This window comes from Nannospalax galili, unplaced genomic scaffold, assembly GCF_000622305.1.
Source record: "Nannospalax galili isolate Female #2095 unplaced genomic scaffold, S.galili_v1.0 scaffold1488, whole genome shotgun sequence".
In the NCBI taxonomy this organism is placed as follows: domain Eukaryota; kingdom Metazoa; phylum Chordata; class Mammalia; order Rodentia; family Spalacidae; genus Nannospalax; species Nannospalax galili.
Window position 1 is genome coordinate 871,707 of NW_008358859.1, and position 24,012 is coordinate 895,718.

Sequence of the window (24,012 nt, forward strand, 5' to 3'; positions counted from 1 at the left end):
GCCCCAAGCCAGCTCCATTCCACACCTGCCACTGTCCTTGGTGGTCGTCCCATGGTCCTGGCATCTCCAAAACGCTGGAGTCGCCACTGAAACTGAGGCTACACCTTCACCAATGGCCTCTTCTTGCCTCTTGGGGTGCAAAGCCTCAGATTCTCTCCATTACCCCTTCAATCCCGGGATCTTTGCTGCAATTGAAGCTGCACTTTCACCTATGGCCTTTCCTGGCCTCTCAGAGTGCCAAGCCTCAGCTGCTCTCTGTGACCCCTTCACGCTTTCAACACCAAAACCAGGCAGGAGACTCTTACACATAACCAAATCCTGCTTCCAGCTTGAAATAGAGGTGCGGGTCCCCTCTGTGCTGACCCTGAGGAAATACCTCCCAGAAGACTCCACCACAGTGATGCTGGTCTCTTCTTTATCACAGCTGATTCTTCAGCCCCAGCTAACCAGAACCCACAGATTCTCAATCTAAGATCTCACACACACAGTCCTAATAGTCTCTGCTTCCCTTTGAAGCTTCACAAGCCAGGCCTCCATCGTCTACAACTGTTTCAGCATAACTGTTCCAAGCTCCACTGCAACAAACTCTGAGCACGCAATGGCTTTTCCAGCCCAAAGTTCCAAACACTTCCACAGTCCTCCCAAAAACACCAAGGTCAGGTCTGTCACAGCAATATCCCACTCTCTGGTACCAATTTCTGTTCGTTCTAGTTTGTTCTTCATTGCTGTGACAAAATACTCTGACCAATACCAACTTGGGGAGGAAAGGGTTTATTTAGCTTACATCTCCCAGGTCATAGCTCATCAGGGAGCCCAAGGCAGGAACTCAGGGCAGGAACATGGAAGCAGGAGCTGGAGCACAGGCCATGGAGGAATGCTGCTTACTGGCTTGCTCCCCTGGCCCCTGCTCAGCATGCTTTCTTATCCAACACAGGCCCACCTGCCCAGGGGTGGCACCACCCACACTGGGCTGGGCCCTCCCACATCACTCAACAATCAAGAAGACGTCCCATAGATATGGCCACAGGCCAGTCCAATAGAGGCGATTCCCCAATTGAGGCTCCCTCAACCCAGGTGTGTCAAGTTGACACTAAAGCTATCCAGCACAGCCTTACATATACCTCTCCTCTGGGAGCCGCCTACCTGCCAGGAGCTGGGGTCACCGCACCATGTGCATCAAGCCAGCCCAACCTTTCAACAACCTTCGGCTCAGTGGTCACCCTGTTTCCAAAGGAAACTGAGACAAAGAGGGGTGAAATGCCCAGAGGTAGCAGAGCTGGGATTGAAACCCCAGCAAAATTCCAGAACCTTCCCTCCTGTCTGCATACCATACTCCCCCCAAGACCAGTATGGACGAGACTGGGATCAAGCTGGTCTAGAGGACCACAGACGTCAGAGAAGTACTTCAGATGCAGGACTGAGCCTGACAGCCAGGCTGACCAGCTCTTGCCCTCCAGGGGGTGGTTCTGGAAGATCCGCCTGAGGGCCTCCCCAGCAGATCTCAATCCTGGACTGGGAGCTGGGTGACCTGACAAGACCCCTGCTGCCCTGGCTGGGGTAGGGGGTAGACTGGGAAGTGAATCCTATTCCAGGTCAAGAACTGGGTGTGGTGTCACACGCCTTTAATTCCAGTACTCAGGAGGCAAAGGCAGAGGGAAGCAGGTAGATCAGGTGGATCTCTTTGAGTTCAAGGCCAGCGTGGTCTACATAGTGAGTTCCAGGCCAGCTGCTGGGGCTACAGGGAGACCCTGCCTCAAAAAGACCAAAAAAAAAAAAAAAAAACCAGGGAGGAGAGCACTTGATCGTGTCTGAAGTAACTGATTTCATTACAAACCCAACAGTCCTAGAAACAGGGTTAAAGCTGGGCGGCTAATGGTCATCAATCTGAAAGCTCAAAAGTAGCCGTCTTCTCTGGTCAGACAGAGAAACAACACAGAAAGCCAGCTTCTAAAGAACCTGCAGACTCCTTAAGGCCCCTGAAAGACAGGTGGCCCAGAGGTTGCTAGGCAACATTGCCTGAGCCCAGGTTCTGGTTTCTGAGGCCAATGGGGGTGAGGCCAAAGGGTGGGGGTAGTTCACATTCTACTGCTGTGGAAGTCTGTCCTCCAACCAGGCATGGCTATGCCATCGTGAAATAAAAACAGTTGTGATTACCCACATGAAACCCTCACAAAATTGAGCCCACCAACATTCAACATGGAAGGGGAAGTCTCACAGGGCTGCCCACGACGTGGTGAACATAGTGGCTAACAGTATGGAAGGAGAGGTGTACAGCTGCCCATACGCTGCCCATGTTCCTGTAAATCAGCAACCCCTCACCCACACTCCTGTAAATAATGCCAATTAAATCAACTGGCTCACCAAGTTAGACTTGAGTGGAACTGCTTCTTCCGTACCCTATCTGGTTTGTTCAGGTGTTCCCAGAAAAAGTCACATAACAGATGCCTTCGGAAAGAACCAGATGCTAGTGTGTGCATGTGCTGTCTTCAGGCACAGCCTGTTGACCCAGCACCCCGACGGCCCACTCACCCAGGATAAGCCACCAAATAGGCACTAGAACAGGCCCAGGAGAGCTCAGACCCACAAGAATAGGACAGTCCTACCAGGAAACTGAAGTCAAAATATCGACATCCAAAAGACTAGAGGAGTGGGGAGCTGGCTTGGTGGTGGGACATGTGCTAGCTTGTGTGAGGCCTTGGGTTAAATCCCTACTACTCAAAAAATGGAAAAGATGAAAAAGAAAAAGGAATAAAGGTGGGGCATGTGACTCCCGTAAGACGCGTCCCAGAGCTGCAACTCAAATCCAATCAGCTGACAGAAAAACAGCACATAAAGAGCCATCAGCAAGTCCTGAGGCTTACAACACCAACTTCAATCACCATCACTGGACAGTAACGGATTCTGAAATTACTACATACATTTATAATCTCACAGGAAGGAATGGAACATGCTCTCAGGAGTAAGGGAATTTAAACTGACTGACAGGACTGAGTAATTCCAGGTTCCTAGATGGACAGAGAGTAGAGTAGCACCCTGGATCTAGCCTTGGTCCTCAGTACCAGGCGGAGGAGTGTGGGATGTAGCTCAGAGTCAGGTGTTGCCTAACATACCCAAGGCCTGGCTTCTACCCCAGCACCACACGGCAGAACAAAGGCACACCACACCAACAAGCCCGAGAGGAGACGGGCCATCACGCTCCTACCCCAGCTCGCCCCAAGTCACCCAGTGCCTTCCCTGTCCCCTCTGCCTGCTGCTGGCATGGCTGCTGTCCTTTCATCTCGTCATAGATTCAGGGCACACATGGGCACCCCAGGGTGGTCACAAGATACTCATCACCCCTGCAAAGGCTCTTTTCCCCATGAGGGATGTGAATGTGGACACTTGCCGGACACCCTCTCCCTCAGGTCACATCACTCCTCAGTCTGTTGGCCCTGCCCTGCCCTTCCCCAAGGCATGTGCCCCAGGGTCTTGACTCAGCCATCAGAAGACCTCTAGGCTTGTATCAATAAGTTGCTTTTCCTATTTTATTTATTTTTTAAGCTTTTAAAAAATATTTATGTATTGTATGTGACTGGGCATGTGTGCATGCATGTTTGAACCAAAACACACATTTGGCATCAGAGAATGACTTGCAGGAGTCAGTTCTCTCATTCCACCATGTGGATCCTGGGGATCGAACAGGTCATCAGGCTTGGTGGCAAGGACCTCGACCTGCTTGCTGAGTCATCTTACCAGCCCTATATTTCATTTTTATTATTATTTTAAATTATTTATATATTATATGTATAAGTGTTTTGACTACATGTATGTAAATGCACCACATTCATGCAAAGCCCACAGAGGCCAAGAGGGCATCGAATTCCCTGGAACTAGAATTACAGATTATTAGCTACCATGTGGGTGCTGGGAATCAAACCCAGGCCCTCTGCAAGAGTAGCCAGTGCTCTTAACTGCTAAGCCATCTCTCTTGCCCCCAAACAACAAGTTTTTAATATTATGGAAACTGTAAAGAAACAGGATAATGGGCTGGTGAGATGGATCAGGAGGTAAAGATGCCTGCTGCCAAGTTTGAGTTTGATCCGTGAGACTCACATGTTGGAGGGAGAGAACTTACTTCTACAAGTTGTTCTCTGACCTCCACATATGAACCATGGCTAAGTGGCACATCTAGGATCCAACCTCTACACCTAAGGCTCACAGAACACAGAACAAGGGATGAAGAGAACACCAATGCATCTTTCAATTCTCATCAACGAAGCTCCCTCATGCAACAGAGGCCAGGGGTCACAAATGGCCGAAATATAAAATAAGTGTCTACAGAGTGTGGGTCCTTGGACAGGACTCCTGTATTAAAATCCACCCACCCGGGGCTCAGGGACCACTGTGGAAGAGGGGGCAGAAAGATTTTAAGAGCCAGGGAGGAGGTGCATGACCATAGGGAAATAGAGTCCTACAAGCTCCTGGGACCCTCCTCGTATGAACCTACAGCAGTGGTGTCAGCATGCACAGGAACCATGTAAACTTAATCAGACAAAAACCCAGCATAGGACTGAGGAAACGGGCAGCAGGCCTCAACCTTAGCCAAAGAACTGTTGGCAAGGTCTCACTGTGTAGGGAAGAGCTGATCTTCTTAAAGGGAGGGACTCTAGATCGGCCAACTAGACCTCAGTGGATGAGCTTGCACTGAGGGATGTTTGGGGACACTAACTTGATATGATAGGTCTATGACAGAATGTATGAATTCCAGTTGGGGGCTATAGGAAGGGTCAATGGGGAAGGGGGTATAAAGATGATTAAGATGTTCTGTATGGGGAGCTGGAGAGATGGCTCAGTGGTTAAGAACACTGGCTGTTCTTGCAGAAGACCCGGGTTTGAATCCCAGCACCCACATGGCAGCTAACAACTGTCTGTAACTCCAGTACCAGGGGATCCAACAGCCTCTTCTGACCTCCGAGGGCACTGCATGACATGGGTGTGCTTACCTACATACAGGCAATACATACATACACATAAAATAAAAATAATAAATTTTTTTTTTGGTCTTTTTGAGACAGGGTCCCCCTGTAGCTCCAGCTGTCCTGGAACTCACCATGTAGACCAGGCTGGCCTAGAACTCACAAAGATCCACCTGCCTCTGCCTCCCGAGTGCTGGGATTACAGGTATGCACCACCACGCCCAGCAGGCGGATCTCTGAGTTCTAGGCCAGCCTGGTCTACATGGTGAGTTCCAGGACAGCTGGAGCTACAGGGGGACCCTGTCTCAAAAAGACCCCCCCCAAAAAAATTAAAAAATAAAATTTAAAAAAGATGTTCTGCATTAAATACACAAAAATTCAATAAAAAATTAAAAATTAAATTAAAAAAAAAAAAAAAAGCAGGCTGAGCACAGGCCAGGAAGCTGCATTCCTGCATGGTCTCCGCCTCAGCTCCTGCCTCCAGGTTCCTGCCCCTCTTAATGGACTGTAAGTCCTAAGCCAAATAAATCCTTTCTTCCCTCAAAAAAAAAAAAAAGTTCCTGGTTGGGTATTGTAGCACATGCCTTTAATCTCAGCACTTGGTGGGGCAGAGGATGGTAGATCTCTATGAGTTCAAGTCAGCCTGGTCTCGGTAGTAAATTCCAGGCTACCTAGTGTACCATAGCAAAGCCCTGCTTTTAAAAAAAAGTTCCTGAGCAAACCCAAACCCAAAAGCCCAAAAGAAAGATAAGATTTTTTTTTTAATTTATTTATTCATTTTTATTTTATGTGTATGCGTGTACTGCCTACATGTAGGTAAGTGCACCGTGTTGTGCAATGCCCACAGAGGTCAGAAGAGGCTGTCAAATCCCCTGGGACTGGAGTTACGGACAGCTGTAAGCTGCCATGTGGGTGCTGGGATTCAAACCCGGGTCTTCTGCAAGAACAACCAGTGTTCTTAACCGCTGAGCCATCTCTCCAGCCCCAAAAGATAAGATTTAATGAAACAAAAGCTCTGTAAACAAGCAACGGGTCTCTGCTGAGAGCATGGAAGCACAAGCGTGGCAGTCCACCCAATGCCCAGAGGTGCCCATGCCACCTCTCCCTGCGCTACAGGGCCTGCCTGGCTTGGGGTAGGACAAGCACAAAACCCAGCTCTAGGAGATCATTCAACACCTGAACTTAGAGGACAGTGACCGAAAGCCAGTGAGCTCCTGTGACTGGAGAGGCATGGGGAGGAATGGCACCTGCCACCGGTGACTGCCACCCACCCTCTGTCCCCAGCCCCAGTTTTACCCGGGTTAAGGACAGGCTGGACGATGTCCCCGTTCCTCCACTTCGTCTCCATCCGTTCCAGCTTTTGGGCTTCATAGCGTTTCCGACCCTCTTCCTCCTGCTCCTGCCGGGAATACTGTGTGGAGGAAGACAGACAGTGGGGTCAGGGACAGGGAGGGCTTTCCTCTAGGTCAGGGCCATGGACACCATGTCATCTATTTGGTAACTGGGCTGTCCCATTTCCTCTGATGACATGACCACTAAGTAACAAGGACATGGAGCAGATGAAAAATCTCATGCCAGGCCCCAACCCATGCAGAACAACCAGTGGACGACAGAGTCAAGTCCTTCATACCTGCAAATATATACAAAGTCTACTACCCTACTCGGGAGCTGAAGAAGCCATTTCATTAATCCACTGCAATGTGATCTATGTGACTGATCCGTCATCACTGGCCATTTAACTGATTCTCCTTCTTAAAGGTAATGTTACAGAAGATCCTTGGCCACACCTTATCACTTTGCACGGTCCCACTCCTAAACATAAAGCTGCAGAATCCCAGGGTCACAAGGGCCCCGACCCCAGCTGCCACCTGTGCTGCCCACCACCCAGAAGACGGGCAGCACCTCCACAGAGACAGGCAGCGAGGCTGAGACAGCCCCTGACGCTCCAGATGGATTATGGGAGTTTGGGCCCAGGAATATAAACTCTGATACACGATGGGGCCTGGAGAGACAGCTCAGTGGTTAAGAGCACGGGCTGCTCTTGCAGAGGACCTGGGCTCGATTCCCAGCACCCACATGGCAGCTGACAACCATCAGTAACTCCAGTTCCAGGGGAATCTGATGCCCTCCTCTGACCTCTGTGAACACTGCACAACACAGGTGCACTTACATACATGTAGGCAATACACACACACACATAAAATAAAAATAGTAGTTTTTTAAAAACCGGATATACAAGCCAAGGCCTCTCAGTCCTGGTCACGATGGGGACATGTAACAGCAGTGGGCCACTGAGCAGCTCCTGGCCATGGCAGGGAACACACCATACTGCCCATGCTTCCTCCCCATGAGACACTCGAAGGGGCCTGGGGTCCTGGGTGCTGACCCCAGGCAGGGATTGACTCCTCTCTCTGCCCTCAGCTAGGAGCTCTCTCCTCTGAGCCATCAGAGGCAGCCCCTTCCTCTCAACCCAGTCCTCTATGACCACTTCCTGTCCTCTACGATGATCACTTCCTGGCTACTCGCCTTCTGTGCCTGCCCTCAGTGAGCACTCAGCCCTCTGGCCTCCTCTATCTGCTATAGCCCCTCTGATCTACACACATTCATTTTGAGTCTTCTTTCTAAAGCCATGGTCCCAACTCCAGGCCCCAGCGGAGTAGGTGTGAGCACCATTCTGGACAAGCCCTTCTCTGCAGAAGGCTGAGGAGGGAGCTGAGAGGTTTGTTCAAAAGAAACAAGCCAAGCTCCGCAGCAGAGAACAGCTGACGCTCTGGTAGCTGGTCAACCTATTCACCTGGAAGTGAACTAGTTCCTGATGCCCATCGTCCAGCATACTAACGGCAAGAACAGGGCCTGTTCTGTGTCAATTCTTGAGAACTAAACTTCATCTGGAAATGCCATCCGGAGATTTTTGCCTAGTGTGTACAAGGTCCTAGGTTCCAGCTTCAGTACCCCTCCCCCCCCTAAAAAGCAAAGCATAGTGGTTTGACAACTGTAATCCCAGCACTTGGGGGGCTGAGGCGGGAGGACTGGTATAGGTTCAAAGCCAGCCAGGACTACATAAGAAGACCTCATCTGAAAAAACAAAAACAGGCCCAGGCGTGGTGGCGCACACCTTTGACCCCGCACTCAGGAAGCAGAGGCAGGTGAATCTCTGTCAGTTCAAGGGCAGACTGATGTACAAAGTTCCGGGCTGGCCAGAGCTGCGCGAGGTTTTAATGAGAACTGTTTTCCACAGACACAAGTCTTGAACGCTTGGTACATGTCCCAGGGGTAGTGCTGTTTGGGGAAGGTTGTGGCACCTCGAGGAGGTGTGGAGAAGGCTGCAGGAAGCGTCACTGGGGGCGGCTGGGCTTTGAGGGTTGATAGCCTTGTGCTACTTTAAGTTTTGTTCTCTGCTTCCTGCCTGACTTATGAAATGTGAGTCTCAGCTCCGTGCTCCCCTCCTCTGCCGCCATTATGGATTCTCCCTCTGGAACCACACGCTTCCAAACTCTTCTGTCTGTAAGTTGCCTTGGTCACAGTGTTTTATCACAGCAACAGAAAAGTAACTCATATACCTTGTCTCAAAGAAAGCAAAAACAAAAATGGGCTGGCAAAGTGGCTCAGCAGGTAAAGGCACTTGCCACCAAACCGGACGACCTGAGTTCAATCCCTGGGCATACACTGTGGGAGGAGAGAACTAACTCCTGTAAGTTGTCCTCTGACCTCTACATACATGAATGCATGAACACACTCAAACAATCAACCAATCAATAAATAAAATGTAACCCCTCAAAAAAACTTTAAAAGGAGGAAGAAAAATTAGTTTTTTAATGAAGAGCCTTGAGACTAAGGAGTTAGCCTTGGACCCCATCCCAACAGACAGAGAAGCCCAGCCTCCTCATGCATGCTGGTGAATTTTGATGTCAGGCTAGCCCTTCGCCCGGCCTCGAGGACCTATCAGAGGCTGGTCCAAAGCAGCGGATGGCTGTGGGCCTGAGGACTTCCCGAAGCGAGTCCAGTGAAGTACTGGGGGGAAGACAGGATGCACTACCAGGGCCTCCAGCCTAGCACCCCACCCCGCTCCCCGTGGCCTCTTTTCGTCTTTTTGAGACAGGGTCTTCCTGTAGCCCCAGCTGGTCTGGAATTTGCTATGTAGACCAGGCTGGCCTCAATTTCACAGAGATCCGCCCACCTCCGCCTCCCGGGTGCTGGGACTAAAGGTGTTCGCCACCACACCTGGCAAGGTGGCTTCTTTTAATCAACACAGGGAAAGCTGTACTCCTGCCAAAAAGACATGATATACAAAAGTGACACACTCCCAAGAGTCAAGCGGCCACACCTGGGAAATTGTGTGTGTGTGTGTGTGTGTGTGTGTGTGTGTGTGTTACACATGTCCGTATCTACAGACACAGAGCCATGCTTTTTGTGAATGAATGCCGCTCCACGAAAGGCTGGCAGGAGATTCCTGGTGGCATCCGAAGCCTGAGGTGCAGCTCCCTGCAGATGCGCCTACATGTGCTCACAAGCACACCCATCTCCCAGAGTCAGGGAAGGAGGCTGAGCTTTCCAGGGTCTGGACAGGTCTCGACTGGGGCCTGCCAGGGCAAACAGTCGCCTACATTCCCAATGAGCTGATGGCTCCCGCTTTGCAGACCTGGCACATGTGGGAGAAGCTTGGAACACCCCAGTAGCTGCTGCAGCGGGGGCTCATGTTCTCCCCTCTTGGTCCCCTTGGCCTCAGTTTGGTGGCCCAGTTTCAACACACTCCTCCATGAAGCCCAACTGATATTTATGTGTCATCAACCCCAGCACACAAAGGAGATGGAAAGGCTGCGGGGCTCCTCCAGCACGTGCTGGGCACCCGTGACTGGCAAGGAATAGGGCAACAGTGTGCAGAGAGCCTGTGCCTGCAGCGAGGGGCTGAAAGCCAGGGTCTTCTGGCTACCTGCACTGCTGCGCGGGTTCAGACTTGTGGCCCTGACAAGTGTAAAGATGGCGGCAGCCTGTATTCCATCCAGGAATCCCTGGAAGACATCACAGGACGCTGCAGCCACACAGCCGAAGAGCACTGTGCAGCAGAGTTTACGTAGGACTTGATAGAGTTGCCACCTTGGACTCCAAGGTTGGAGTGAGAACATGTGTGAGCTCTCGTAGCTCCTAAGGTCCGAGTCCTAGTCAGCGCTGCTCAAAAAGCGTTATTTCCACTGAAGCCGAGGAGCCAGAGGAGCCCAGGAAAGGCAGGAGGAAAGTGAGATGGCAGAGGGTGGGGTGCTGGCCAGTGGGAAGGTAGCAGATGGAAGACCAAGAGTGGTCTCTCACCTGTGGGGAGCGAGAACCCCCGAAGGAACAAGGGCCCCAGGCATCAGCAGTGCCCCATGTCTCTGGCGGGTCTGAGAGCAGAGAGCAGACCCCAATCCTGACCATTCGGTTCTCAGTTCCTCTTTCCTAAAAGCACGTTTCACACGAATCCCAACCACCCGAGAAAGTTCCCAGCTGGCAACACACTCTTTTCTGGTGCTTGAGGGCAGCAAGCACAGGCCAAGCCTTGGGAGGCGCTGGTGACAGATGTCTGCGTCTCTAACATGGTATCCACCGGCCTGTGGTGGCCCCAGGGACACCATGGACTCTTCTCATTCTATTGGGGATTTTGTCCACAATGAAACCAAATGAGACACCCAAAAGACGAGGAGGCAGATGCCAGAAGGGGCAGTAGGGGAAGAGGGCAAGCCTCACATGAGACAAAGTCCTCACACGGATGCACCAGGGGCTGCAATGAAATCGTGCTCTCAGGCCACATAGCGGGAGCAGTAGGCCTGGCCCAGCTGACTAGGTGGTCCTGACTCTCAGCAGGACACAGCATGCATCACAGTCCTTGTCAGCAAGTATGACAGAGGGACATCCTGACATGGATCTAACAGCTGGCAGGCACGTTCCAGGGACAGTTAGCTGCACAGGCACTGAGAGACCACCACCTACCCGGGGCAAGAACTCAGTGTCAATGTCCATCCACCAACTACAGAGGCTCTGCCAGACCCCCAGACCCCAGGTGCTACAGTCCACCTGCTGTTCCTCTAGAATGCTTCCACGGCTGGGTGGTCCTCCAGGACTCTGAGGACCCAGACTCTGCATCTGCCCCCAAGAAACAAGTGAAGGAGTCGCCTTACCACCACAGGGGGCACCTCGAGGACCTTGTCCACATTCTTCAGTGACAGGGGCACATACCACAAGGTGGCCTTATTGGTCAGCCTTTTGGTCCCTTAAGAGAAGAAGAAAACAACCACATGAGTGATGCCTGGGAACAGCCACACTGACAGCCACATTGGGCAAGTGCTGGCCCAAGCCCTGAGCATCCCAGGGGATGAAACACTGCTGCCTCTGGGCCCCAATCCAGCCTCTTGGCCTGAGGTCACTGCCATCCTGGAAGAGTGGATGCACAACCAGAGCCCCACGAGCAAGGAGGGGCTCTGTGGGCCCAGGACCTCAGTCCCCTCTCACCCACCGCACGCCCATGGTAGCTCTCCCTTTACAGAGGCCACTGAAAGCACAGCAGACCACATCCCCTAAGGCTGTTTTCACAGAAATGGGGTATGGCTGCCAACACCTGTCAGAGGTTTCTACTGAGATCTATCAGAGATCTCCATGAACCTCCCAGCAGAGGAAGGACGTACTGGACACAGGAGGGCTGGGGAGGCCAGGTCAAGCCACTGTACTGTTGGTCCAAGTCCCTACCAATAGATGCTGAGTGTCACAGCTCACTGCTGCTGGGGAGCCTGACCAGTAGGAATCTTCTAGAAGATTTGTCCATCTGTCCAAATGCTACATAAGTCTCACCAGCAGGAAAGTCCAGAAAGGCAGGCAGCCTGAGGGGTGCATACTGCCAAGGCTCATGGCACATGGAAAGTATGCCAGAGCAGGACAGGCCCTAAGGACGTAGGGGGCAGGCAGTGCCAACCAGGGCCCAAAGCAGAGGCCTGGCACCACTCCAAAGGACTGGTGTTGGCGCCAGTCACTTCCTCCCTATCTGCTCCCCCACGCAGATCCATGCTACAATTCAAAGCTCCAATCCAGAGTTCCCAAGGGCCACAAGAGGGGCTGTGGGCCTCAGACTCCATGGGGTTCTGAGCCCCGAAATGGAACAGAGTAAAGCTGCTGAGACGGAAAAGCCTATCAAGGCTGTTACAGCTTGTGGGTTTTTGGTGCCAAGAAACCCATAGACCACTGTTATCCTGGCCCCACTTATCTAAGAGAATCCTGAAGCACAGAGAGGTCAAGAGCTTTGCTCAGCCATTTCAGTTACCTGCAGGCACGCCTTTAAAGGCATGCTTTTTAACATGAAAGGTGTCCAGCATACAACAGGGGCAGCAAGACTGCAGGAGGCAAGGGGGTCCTTGCAAGGGCGGCTTCTGCTACCCTGGGGTAGGAGCTGCCCAGCCACCTCTAACCTGCCTTCCCAGTAGGAACCTAGGGCCTCCCTGAGGTCCTCACCAAACAGCCCCTGGAAGGGTCAATCAAAGTGAGTCCCACAAGGGCCCTCCTATTACAAGTGGCAGACCTTCAGCCCCACCCAGACACGTGGCACCCCAGGACAAGGCTGTGGCCTCCCATGCCTGGGAACCACAGGCAGATACTATGGGAAAATATTTTCCCCACGCATTGACTGAGTGAATCTGACAACCTGCTTTTGGGAATAAAGATTTCCCGATGGACTCGGCTAGAGCCAGCCTGAAGAGCTGGTTTCCATGGAAACCTAAGTGGCCTGCTAGACCTAAATGAACAGCACTGAGCAAAATGTGGCCAACATGCTAACTGGATCTCCACCCATTGGTGGCACACCGCCAGCACTGCTTCATTACTATAAACATCTTCAAGCCCCAGGAGCCCCAGCTACTCCCTGAAGAATCACACCCGTTAGCATCAGACCGTGACAGGATGAACAAATGGTGTCTCAAGGCAAAGGTTGGAAGGTGGTGGGCCAGGCCTCTGTTTAGTCAGCTGACTCTGAACAGCAGTTCAGCCCAGAGAGAGGGGTGCATGCGTGGCGACTGAGGGTTTTGCTCCTGGGTGAAAGGTCATGCCAATAGTATCATGGCTCGGCCTTCGCTGGGGCTCAGCCCTGGGAGTGCCCCCTGGCCCCCCAGCCCCAGTGCTGGGGTCACTTGCCCATTCAGACAGGGTGTGTAAAGAGCAGATGGTTACAAACAAGGCCTCACAGGCTCATCTTCCAGTGAACACAGGGGCAGATAGAGAGAGAGAGAGAGAGAGAGAGAGAGAGAGAGAGAGAGCCCTGGAGTGCCAGACTTAGTTATAACAACGGGCTCGGGGCAAATTGTCCAAGACATGGAGAGAATCCAAGCCCTCTCCCCAGGCTTGGAGACCATGCTGTCCCTACCCGTGACTCAGGGAAGAGGCTGAGCTGAAGGAGGAGGGAGGGGGAGCAAGGAGGACTGGAGGAGGAGGAGGGAGGGGGAGTAGGGAGGACTGAAGGAGGAGGGGGGAAGCAAGGAGGACTGGAGGAGGAGGGAGGGGGAGCAGGGAGGACTGAAGGAGGAGGGGGGAGCAAGGAGGACTGGAGGAGGGGGGAGGGGGAGGACTGAAGGGGAGGAGGGGGAGCAGGGAGGACTGGAGGCTGAGCCTTGTCCCACTGAGAAAAGCTGCCAGGTGCTCCCTTCCCTGGATACAACAAGGAAAAAGCAACTGCTCTGAGTCCCAGAAGGTAGTACCAGCACTGTTTCTGCCCATCAAGGTTGACCCCTCCCTCCTGGGCAGTCCAGACCCTCAGTGTCCACCCCTCAGGGCAAGGGGAGCAGAGAGGATTGAAGGAGGAGGAGGGGGAGCAGGGAGGACTGGAGGAGGGGGGAGGGGGAGGACTGAAGGGGAGGAGGGGGAGCAGGGAGGACTGGAGGCTGAGCCTTGTCCCACTGAGAAAAGCTGCCAGGTGCTCCCTTCCCTGGATACAACAAGGAAACAGCACCTGCTCTGAGTCCCAGAAGGTAGTACCAGCACTGTTTCTGCCCATCAAGGTTGACCCCTCCCTCCTGGGCAGTCCAGACCCTCAGTGTCCACCCCTCAGGGCAGAAAGGGACTCTGAGGGAGGTATGGGGAGGGCGTGGAGAAGGCTGTCTTGTTGCCCTAGGCATGAGGCTTCCTTAAAAGGACGTGAGGCCATGTCTTCTCATCAGAACCCTCTGGGGCATCCATCCTGGAGCCTAAACCTGCAGCTCCTCTGATGCCCAGTCAGTGTCTTCACTGGCCACTCAGCTGCTCACAGAGGGTGCCAGGAGGAGGCTTGTGAGCAAGGGCAGATGGCTAGCCCTAGTACCCCTGACCTATGGGCTAGACCACTCTCTGCTGTAGGGCCAAGGGCACTAGCATTCTCAAAGCCCCAGAACACCTTTCTGCCCTGCCTCTCTCCTTACACACTGCAGTGTCCTTCTGGCCAATGGGCCCCTGTGGTTCCAGATGAGGCAGGAATCTATTAAGGCAGACCCCTGCCACCCCTGCCAACCCTTTCTGAAGCCAAAGGATCCCACAGTGAAAAGACCAGCTGGCTGCCAAGATGGCTGGTTACAAACAAGGGTGAAGACCAAGAAGTGCTGAAGAGCCTCTCCCCTGCTCAGAGTGACAGTCACCCCAGCTTGGCCCAGCAGAGGAAGGGCTGGGCACCCACAGGACAGACACCCCAGCCTGCACCAGGCCTGCCTTCCTCGAGTGGTGAGCAGCTGCCCCCACTTCCTGTACCAGCATCCGAGAAGCCATCTGATGCCCTTAAGTCAAGAACCCTGGCCAACCCCTCCACCCAGGCTCACTCAGCAAGCCTTTCGGCAGGTAGAAGCAGGGCCGGCACAGCCCCTTCTAATCCATCCCTGCTGAGCTCATCGGTGTGTTCCAGATGAATAACTAATAACTGTTCCTAGCCCATCCCAGGAAGACTTGAGCTGGCACTCTACAGGTCTTCCACTGCAGAGGAACTGGGGAAGGGGAAGAGGAACGAACCAGCCCAGCCTCCACAGGGCATGGGACCACCGAGCGGCAGTAAGGCCAGAGCAGGGGAGGGGCTTGTCTTCCTCTCACCAGCTGGGTTATAAAAGGAAGCGTTGAGCAAATTGCGAGAAGGAGCTTCGCTCTCCTGTGGTGCGAGGGGGAAGACAAGAGTGGTTTCCATGGTTACCATAGCCCAGGAGAAGGTGGAGATGAACCAGGGGCAAAGTTTCACCCAGGCTTCCGTGTAGGCCTGGTTTCTAGCTGGCAGAACAGATCCTCCCAGCACCCTCTGCAGAGCCAGGCCAGCTGCGCTCCAGAAAAGCAGGAAAGCAGGAGGCACAGACAGGGCCCCTCCCACCCTGCCACGGACTAGCTGGCCACAGGAAGGAGGAGCGCTGGCATCCTGCTCTGGCTGCGGAGCATCTCAAGCCTGCTTTGCAGCCCATCTGTGTACTCCCTCTGCAAAATGCAAACCTGTGGATCCACCACAGGGTGTGTGAGAGAAGCAGCCAGTTTCTGAGCATGGTCGCCCCTTGATGTATGAGCAAGCTGTGTCATGACCCTCATGAGCAGGGATGTCGTCTGGGGCTCTCAGCCAAGGCAGCTTGGTGAGAAACACTCGGGGGAGGGAGTCACCTGTGAGGATGTTTTCCGACATCACATTGACCTGGACTTCCACCGAATGCTTGGAGGTGTAGGTGATCTCTGCGCTGACGTGAGCCACTTCACCGATACACATGGGCGACAGGAAGTCGGTGCGCTCCACCCGAGCCAGGGCAGCCACACAACGCTCCTGCAAAGACCAACAAAACAAAGATTATAACCCACCAGGTCCAGTCCACGGGGCCTCCCCGCTGAGAAGCTCCCGGAAAGCTGCCTCTGTTTTTGCTCCTCACCATGAAACACCACAGCTGAGTAATGGCGCACATCCAAGGGGAGAGAAACCCCAGAATGCACCTCAGAGCAGGTACTGGGTGAGGCGGAGCCCTGCGGTCACCAGTGCCAGGTCTTACTTTCTATAGTAAATATTCATTGCTTAGAGCAAATGGGGAAAAGCACACACCAACTCACAGGAGCCCTGGGCAGCAAAGTGGAAAAGGGGGACGTTCCTCCCTTCCAAAAAGCAGTGCTGGCTCTCTGGGTCCTTCCGGCTCCTTCCTAAGAACAGGCTCTGCTGTCTCCTTCCCGGTCCATCAGGACTAGTCTCAGACGGTAGTGCACTTCCTAAATACTTTCACATTCTGATCTTTCTCAAAGTAATCTGCAACGATGTCACCATCTAGGTCCCATCTGCAAAATGTGGGTACCAAAAGAACCAGCCCACAGGGTGTGTGGGGACGGGGGAGGCTACCTAAGGAAGTCCAGAGCACTGGCCCTGTCTTTGCAATCACTGTTCTTCTCTTCCCTTCCCTTCCCTCCCCTCCCCTCCCTTCCCTTTCCTTTTAGGATCCTCTAAAAGAGGACCCACTCATGATTAATTAAAGTGCATCAGGCACCAGGTGTGCCTCCAGTCACCTGGGAGCCCTGGGTAGGCTGCCTGGCCAGTGTGAGTGCTCTGATCAGACACAGCCAGCCTCGTGGTGGGGTCCAAGATGGTGGATGCTGGCAGGCTGCCTGGCCCCCCGTCTGTCTACAAGTCTTCTCGGGCTACAGAAACAGAATACTGTAAGCTGGGTGGGCTCCAAACAACAGCTTTGTGAAGTTCAAGATTGAGGCACAAAGAGATTTGGCGTCTGGTGAGGACCTTCTTTCTGGTCCATGGCAGAAGAGCAAAAGAACTCTGCTGTCTCTTAACATAAGGTCCCTCACTGAGCATGGCCTGCTGGCATAAACCTGCAATGCCAGCAGTAATCCCCACAGTAAGACAGAAACAAGAGGACTGGGTTACGCAGTGAATTCAAGGTCTACCTGTGGTACAAAACAAGGCCCAGTGCCACAAAGACTAAACAAATAAACAGGGCGCTGAACCCTTTCACAAAGCTGAAGACCTAATCACTGAGCCTTCCAGAACGATCACCTTGAGTTAGGATTTTTTTTTTAAACATTTTATTATTTTTATTTTATGTGTATGTGTGTAGTGCCTGCATGTAGGTAAGTGCATCCGTGTCTTGCAGTGCCTGAGGAAGACAGAAGAGGGTGTCAGATCCCCTGGAACTGGAGTTACGAACAGTTGTTAGCTGCCATGTGGGTGCTGAGATTCAAACCTGGGTCTTCTGCAAGAACAGCCAGTATTCTTAACCGCTGAGCCATCTCTCCAGCCCCAGGATTTCAACATAGGAATTTGCAGGACACATTCTGACTGTGGCTGGAACCTAAGCATTTCCCTACCCTCTGCATGACATTGCATTGTACAATTATTTTTAATGGTCAAACAGAACAGAATTTTCCTTCTGTTAGATTTGGACCAACCTCAGGTCTACGTAACATAAGCAGTACTATGGCCAAGAAACTTTCACGCCAAACACTGTCCGCACTTCAGGGAGCCAATATTTTATATCGATATTGTGGGGACCTAAAGGCCCCACCTTGTATAGGTCCGAAAGGAAGTTACTGGGGGCACAGCCTGGCTTGCTTTGAAAGTCTGAAGAACACTTCCGCACTGCTGAGGAGTGCATGATCAGCGCGTGACCATCCTTAAGATATACCCTGCGGAGAGGATTTCCAGGCGCCTTTATAAGCTTTGGAACACTTGCAATAAATGAGTCCCTGCTTGACTAGACTCCTCATTGCGTCTGAGTGTCCCCGGGTAATGGGGACAGCATGAGCTGCCGAATGGCATGCTTACTCATCCACAATCCTCACCTCGCTGCGGATCGTGGGTTCGAACCCCCGGCAAAGTAAAGGAAAAAATATACGTTCCCAAAACCCTTTCTTTTTTTGGTCTTTTTTTTTTCAGAGCTGAGGACTGAACCCAGGGCCTTGCACTTGCTAGGCAAGCACTCTACCACTGAGCTAAATCCCCAACCCCTTTTTTGGTCTTTTTGAGACAGGGTCTCCCTGTAGCTCCAGCTGACCTGGAACTCACTATGTAGACCAGGCTGGCCTTGAACTCAAGAAATCCGCTTGCTTCTGCTGGGATTAAAGGTGTGTACCATCCAGCTGAAAGACCCTTTCAAGAATCAAGCCCTGATCACCACCTCAGGCACCTTAGGTCACCTCACTGGCCTTTGCTTTCCAAAGGAACACTCTGGGCTCTTGAGAACTTTTACTGGAAACAAGCTTTTTTCTTAGGGTGAGGTACTTGGGGGAGGGCTGTCCCTGGGCTGGGCAGGGAGCAAGGGAGGGGGATTGTGAGGGCCTGGCCAGCTCTGGCATCACTTCTCAGTCAATTCTCACATTACCCATTGGACAAGGCTGAGACAGAAGGAAAAGCTGCCCACAACTACAGGCAGGCAGATGACAGTTCCAGCCGTGTGTGTGTGTATGTACACATGGGAAGGCCAGAGGATGTCAGGAACAGTCACCCTCTTTTGCTCTCCACCCTATACTTTGAGTCAGGGTCTCTCACTGAACCTAGAGCTCACTGTTTTTGGCTATGCCAGTGGCTAGAAAGTCCCAGCCTTCCTCCTGTCTGCAGCCACAACCAGCACTAGGGTTACAGACACACACAGCCTGGGTTCAGCAGGTGCTGGGGGTCGAGCAGGTCCTCGTGTTTGCACAGCCAGCGCTCTTACCCACTGAGCCCTCTCCCTGGCCCCTGTACTCTTTCCACCTGTACTACTCTCCCACATTCATGAAAACTCACCTGCTCTCTGGCAGACGAGAAGAGGAATCCTGGGCATGTCCCACACCTATAAGATGCCTCTTTGAAAACATGGCCAGAGAACAACTGGGTGGGGGGTTCCCAACCTAGACTTCCCACTCTGATCCACAAGGCTCAGTCTCTCCCACCTACCCACCCACTACACTGCCTAGTAATATTGCGAGAAGAAACCTGGGAGGCGTTGGCCCTCAAGCTCATGCATGTGGCCATGGCACCACCCACTGGCAGAAACTGGAAAAGCAAGGACTAGGCAGAGCCTGGCAAATCATGGCACCTCTCTGGGTGTGGCAACACCATTTCCCAGAACTACCCAGGCACTGTAGGCAAACCGAGGTGAATGAAGCCAGGTGGCCTTACTAGAGAGTCAGGTTAAGCTGAATCTCAACATGGACACAGATTTGGGCACATACATGCACACACACATGCACACATTTGCATTTGAGAGGTGGTGGCCTCAGACCTCACAGCTACGCCTCCTGTTTCCATGTAGCTGACATACCACTTCGTGTCGGAATCTTGGCAAATGAGCGCTTCATCTGCAGCAGGTCCAGAGCCAGGCACCTCCCTCAGGGCCACCTCCTGTAGAACAGGGGCCATAGCCCCTGTCGTAGAAGCCTGGGCTCCAGGTGAGGCTGGCGATAAATAAGTGAGGCACTGCACAGGGTGCTCAGAAGTGGAGGTGGGGATGCGGTGCAGGGGTAAGGTCAGATGAGGGGCTACTGAGCTGAAATCCAGATGACCAGCTGGGAGACCGTGAGGCACTGGCAGGTCCCAGCAGAGGAAAGGGTGGCCGTGCTGAGGCAGACCCAAAGGGAACAGGAAAGAAACCAGGGCAGAGTAAACAGATCCAGGGAGGGGAGGGTCCAGGAAAGATCAAGGACCCCTGGGGAGGGATGGGAGGTGCAAAAGCTGACCTGGTTTTTCAATCTTCGCCCATCAAGAACTGACTCTCCCTTCTGGGCAAGGGTATTGACTCTCCCTTCCCTCCTTCAGGGCAAGGGCACTGACTCTCCCTTCTGCAAGGCAGGAGGCTAAATGAAGCCTTGAGGCAGGAGGAAAATACAGACCTCACCCACACTGCCCCATGGGACCAACACCCAGGAGCCTTCTGTTCACTGCAGAAGAGCAGCCCTGAGGGTATCTGGGGGGCAGGGAGAAGACAAGAGCAAAGGCCCAGAGAGAGGAGCATGCCCGGGGAGGGAGCTCTTAGAGAAACAGCCACTGGCGCTGAGGTCCACAGCTGGGGTGAGACAGGAGGGGGAAACTGGGAGAGAGGGAGAGACTCCAGTGAGTGGACTTGGGCTGCCCCTCAGAATGATATGCTCTAACTTCACATCTAAAGGGATTCTATACTATTCTTGGCACTGAGGAGGTAGGCGGTGGGCCATGGCCAGAGAGGCACCCTGTCAAGAGGCTGTCGCAGCAATCCCTACCAATGGAAACATGGCTGATCAGGTGCTCCGATAGGCACTCACCTATGGCCAGTGTCTGGAGCATGAGAAGGGAAGAGGCAATGGAGGCCCTAGGTTTGGTGCCTGAGAAAGCAATCTGCTCAAAGGAGTGTCTCAAAGCCCAAGCCCAGACCTTCCACCTGCCTCCTCTGCCAGCCTCAACCAGCCCGTGGTTCCTCATCTGTGCAACAGAGATAAGAGCAAAGTCCCATCTGAGCCACAGCGCTTCGGAGGACCACTAAAGTTTCCCACCAAACTGCAGAGGTCGCTCCTCCAGTTTTTGACAGCACTTGGCCTCCCGAGCCCTCTTCTTCGTTCGTCCTCAAAGCCCCTCAAGCTTTTCCTTTCGAGTACTTTTTCCTCTTGTGAGGCCTACCCAAGACCCCTCCCTGTGTTCCTCTGAAGTCTACACTGGCCCTACCTCACTGCAGGCCTGAGGCTCAGTCACATCCTCCCTCCAGCCACCAGAGGGCACTCTCTGATGTGCCAGTTGCCCAAGTTGAAAGGGTAGCACCCTCCTATTGACCTAAACCAGCTTGGCAAGGTGGTCCCACTCTGCCACGGTGTCAAAACCCACACAATCATGCCATACACATGACCTCTGGTGTGGTTCAGTCTACACACAAGCTCCCATTTCTCCCCTGGATGACAGGCAGCTCACTGCTCAGGGTTGAATGCCCCAAATTCGCGTGTAGAAACTCCACCCTCCAATGAAGGGATAAGAAAGTGGAGACTCTGGGCAGGGACTAGACCGTGAGGGCTGAGGGCACGGCCCTCATGAACGAGGTTGTGTGTGTATAAAAGACCTCAGAGAGACCACTCATGGATTCCACCATGAGGCGACAGTTTGAGAAAACACCATCTATGATGGTGGGAGCAGGTGCCCACCAGGTAATCTGCCTCTAGGACTGAGAGACCACTACACGTGCATATCTTATCAGATGCAGTGGGTATGGTATCAGGCCACCACAGAGCAGGTACCCTAATAAAGCCAGTCAGAGGCCTTATGAGAAGCTATGTTTACACATACAGTGTAACCCGGAAATATTTTACGCAGCAAGACCCTTGTTCAAAAGAACTCTAAAAGTGTCACTGCTTTAAAGATCTGTCAGCCACCCTACCACCTCAGCAAGTTCTGACCTTGCTGCTGCTGGTGGGTCTTGCCTCCAAAGCTGGGTGGCTGCCAGCTGACCAGGGTGGTGGGTCCGAGGGCGATCTTCAACTAAGACAGCGAAGCTTGCTACAGCAATCGCCTCTTCTCTGCCACATGCCATGCTTCCACAGCAGAACTTCTTTCAAGGCTCGAGTCAGTCTTCCCCAAAATGTTGCTGCCTTGTAGGCTGAGTTCACGTGATCTCTCGAAGCCCCGCACTGCAGGCTGAGCTGAGGGATCTCTCCAAGCCCCGCACTGCAGGCTGAGCTCAGGGATCTCTCGAAGCCCCGCACTGCAGGCTGAGCTTAGGGATCTCTCGAAGCCCCGCACTGCACTGCAGGCTGAGCTCAGGGATCTCTCGAAGCCCCGCACTGCAGGCCGAGCTGAGGGATCTCTCGAAGCCCCGCACTGCAGGCTGAGCTCAGGATCTCTCGAAGCCCCGCACTGCAGGCTGAGCTCAGGATCTCTCGAAGCCCCGCACTGCAGGCTGAGCTCAGGATCTCTCGAAGCCCCGCACTGCAGGCTGAGCTCAGGATCTCTCGAAGCCCCGCACTGCAGGCTGAGCTCAGGATCTCTCGAAGCCCCGCACTGCAGGCTGAGCTCAGGATCTCTCGAAGCCCCGCACTGCAGGCTGAGCTCAGGATCTCTCGAAGCCCCGCACTGCAGGCTGAGCTCAGGATCTCTCGAAGCCCCGCACTGCAGGCTGAGCTCAGGATCTCTCGAAGCCCCGCACTGCAGGCTGAGCTCAGGATCTCTCGAAGCCCCGCACTGCAGGCTGAGCTCAGGATCTCTCGAAGCCCCGCACTGCAGGCTGAGCTCAGGATCTCTCGAAGCCCCGCACTGCAGGCTGAGCTCAGGATCTCTCGAAGCCCCGCACTGCAGGCTGAGCTCAGGATCTCTCGAAGCCCCGCACTGCAGGCTGAGCTCAGGATCTCTCGAAGCCCCGCACTGCAGGCTGAGCTCAGGATCTCTCGAAGCCCCGCACTGCAGGCTGAGCTCAGGATCTCTCGAAGCCCCGCACTGCAGGCTGAGCTCAGGATCTCTCGAAGCCCCGCACTGCAGGCTGAGCTCAGGATCTCTCGAAGCCCCGCACTGCAGGCTGAGCTCAGGATCTCTCGAAGCCCCGCACTGCAGGCTGAGCTGAGGGATCTCTCCAAGCCCCGCACTGCAGGCTGAGCTCACGCGATCTCTCGAAGCCCCGCACTGCGGGCTGAGCTCAGGATCTCTCCAAGCCCCGCACTGCAGGCTGAGCTGAGGGATCTCTCCAAGCCCCGCACTGCAGGCTGAGCTCAGGCGATCTCTCGAAGCCTGAGGTTTTGCAGCAGTCCTTCCCACATCTTGCTGTTGCCAGAAGAGTCCCTTCTCAAGGAAGCACCTGCTTTGCGCTCCCACAGAAACAGCTCCTCAGGCTTACTGAGCGACCCAGAGGCAGCAGCACCCTCAGGTGCCACTTTCAACTCAGTCTCTTCTGCCATGGAAGTCTCGATCCCGTCATCCGAGACGGCTGGACTGCACACTTCTGACTCCTGTTAACCTGAGCCCTTCCTCCAGCCATGAATACTCCCCAGAAAGATTCCACTTGAATTTGTCCAGATCCGTAAGACATCACCGAGGCAGCTACAGCCTTAGGAAATACACTTCTCAGGTAAGACTTGAATGGAAACTGCTCCTTGACTCATGGACTACAGAATGGCTATTGTGTCTGCAGACACATCAGTCTCGTCCGTTGTACAGCTCCATCAGAGCTCTTGGGTGACTTGGGCCCACCACCAAAGAGGAAGTAGTTTGTTTGGTTGGTCTCTCCAAGCCCCGCACTGCTGGCTGAGCTCACGCGATCTCTCGAAGCCTGAGGTTTTGCAGCAGTCCTTCCCACATCTTGCTGTTGCCAGAAGAGTCCCTTCTCAAGGAAGCACCTGCTTTGCGCTCCCACAGAAACAGCTCCTCAGGCCTAATGAGCGACCCAGAGGCAGCAGCACCCTCAGGTGCCACTTTCAACTCAGTCTCTTCTGCCATGGAAGTCTCGATCCCGTCATCCGAGACGGCTGGACTGCACACTTCTGACTCCTGTTAACCTGAGCCCTTCCTCCAGCCATGAATACTCTCCAGAAAGATTCCACTTGAATTTGTCCAGATCCGTAAGACATCACCGAGGCAGCTACAGCCTTAGGAAATACACTTCTCAGGTAAGACTTGAATGGAAACTGCTCCTTGACTCATGGACTACAGAATGGCTATTGTGTCTGCAGACACATCAGTCTCGTCCGTTGTACAGCTCCATCAGAGCTCTTGGGTGACTTGGGCCCACCACCAAAGAGGAAGTAGTTTGTTTGGTTGGTTGGTTTCTCCTGCCACATGTTAGACAAGCACTCCATCACCGACCTACATTCTCAGTCTTCTGTTTACTTTTTATTTTGAGATAAGGTCTCACTGAGTTTCCAGGCTGGCCTTGATTCAACTCACTCAACTTTCGATCATCCTGCCTCTGCTTCCGCACAGATGAAATGACAGGCTGGTGCCACCAAGCACAGTGAGAGGTAAGACCTCTTAAAAATATTTTATTTATTATTTTTAATTTATGAGTATACTGCCTGCATGTATGTAAGTACACCGGTGTTGGCCTGGAGAGATGGCTCAGTAGTTAAGAACATTGGTTGTTCTTGCAGAAGACCGAGGTTCGAATCCCAGCACCCACATGGCAGCTAACAACCATCTATAACTCCAGTC

The 24,012-nt window shown here is 53.2% G+C and overlaps 1 protein-coding gene across 1 annotated transcript in view; it reads right to left on the reverse strand.

The window, feature by feature from the left end:
• The window catches only part of Acot7 (acyl-CoA thioesterase 7), a 128,340-nt gene that overhangs the window by 53,586 nt on the left and 50,742 nt on the right, over positions 1 to 24,012 (reverse strand). The window contains exons 3-5 of the mRNA XM_008822411.2: positions 15,558 to 15,714; positions 11,105 to 11,196; positions 6,252 to 6,366 (exon numbers count right to left, since the gene is read on the reverse strand). Coding sequence (XP_008820633.1) covers positions 6,252 to 6,366; positions 11,105 to 11,196; positions 15,558 to 15,714 — 364 coding nt within the window. The remainder of the gene's footprint in view (positions 1 to 6,251; positions 6,367 to 11,104; positions 11,197 to 15,557; positions 15,715 to 24,012) is intronic.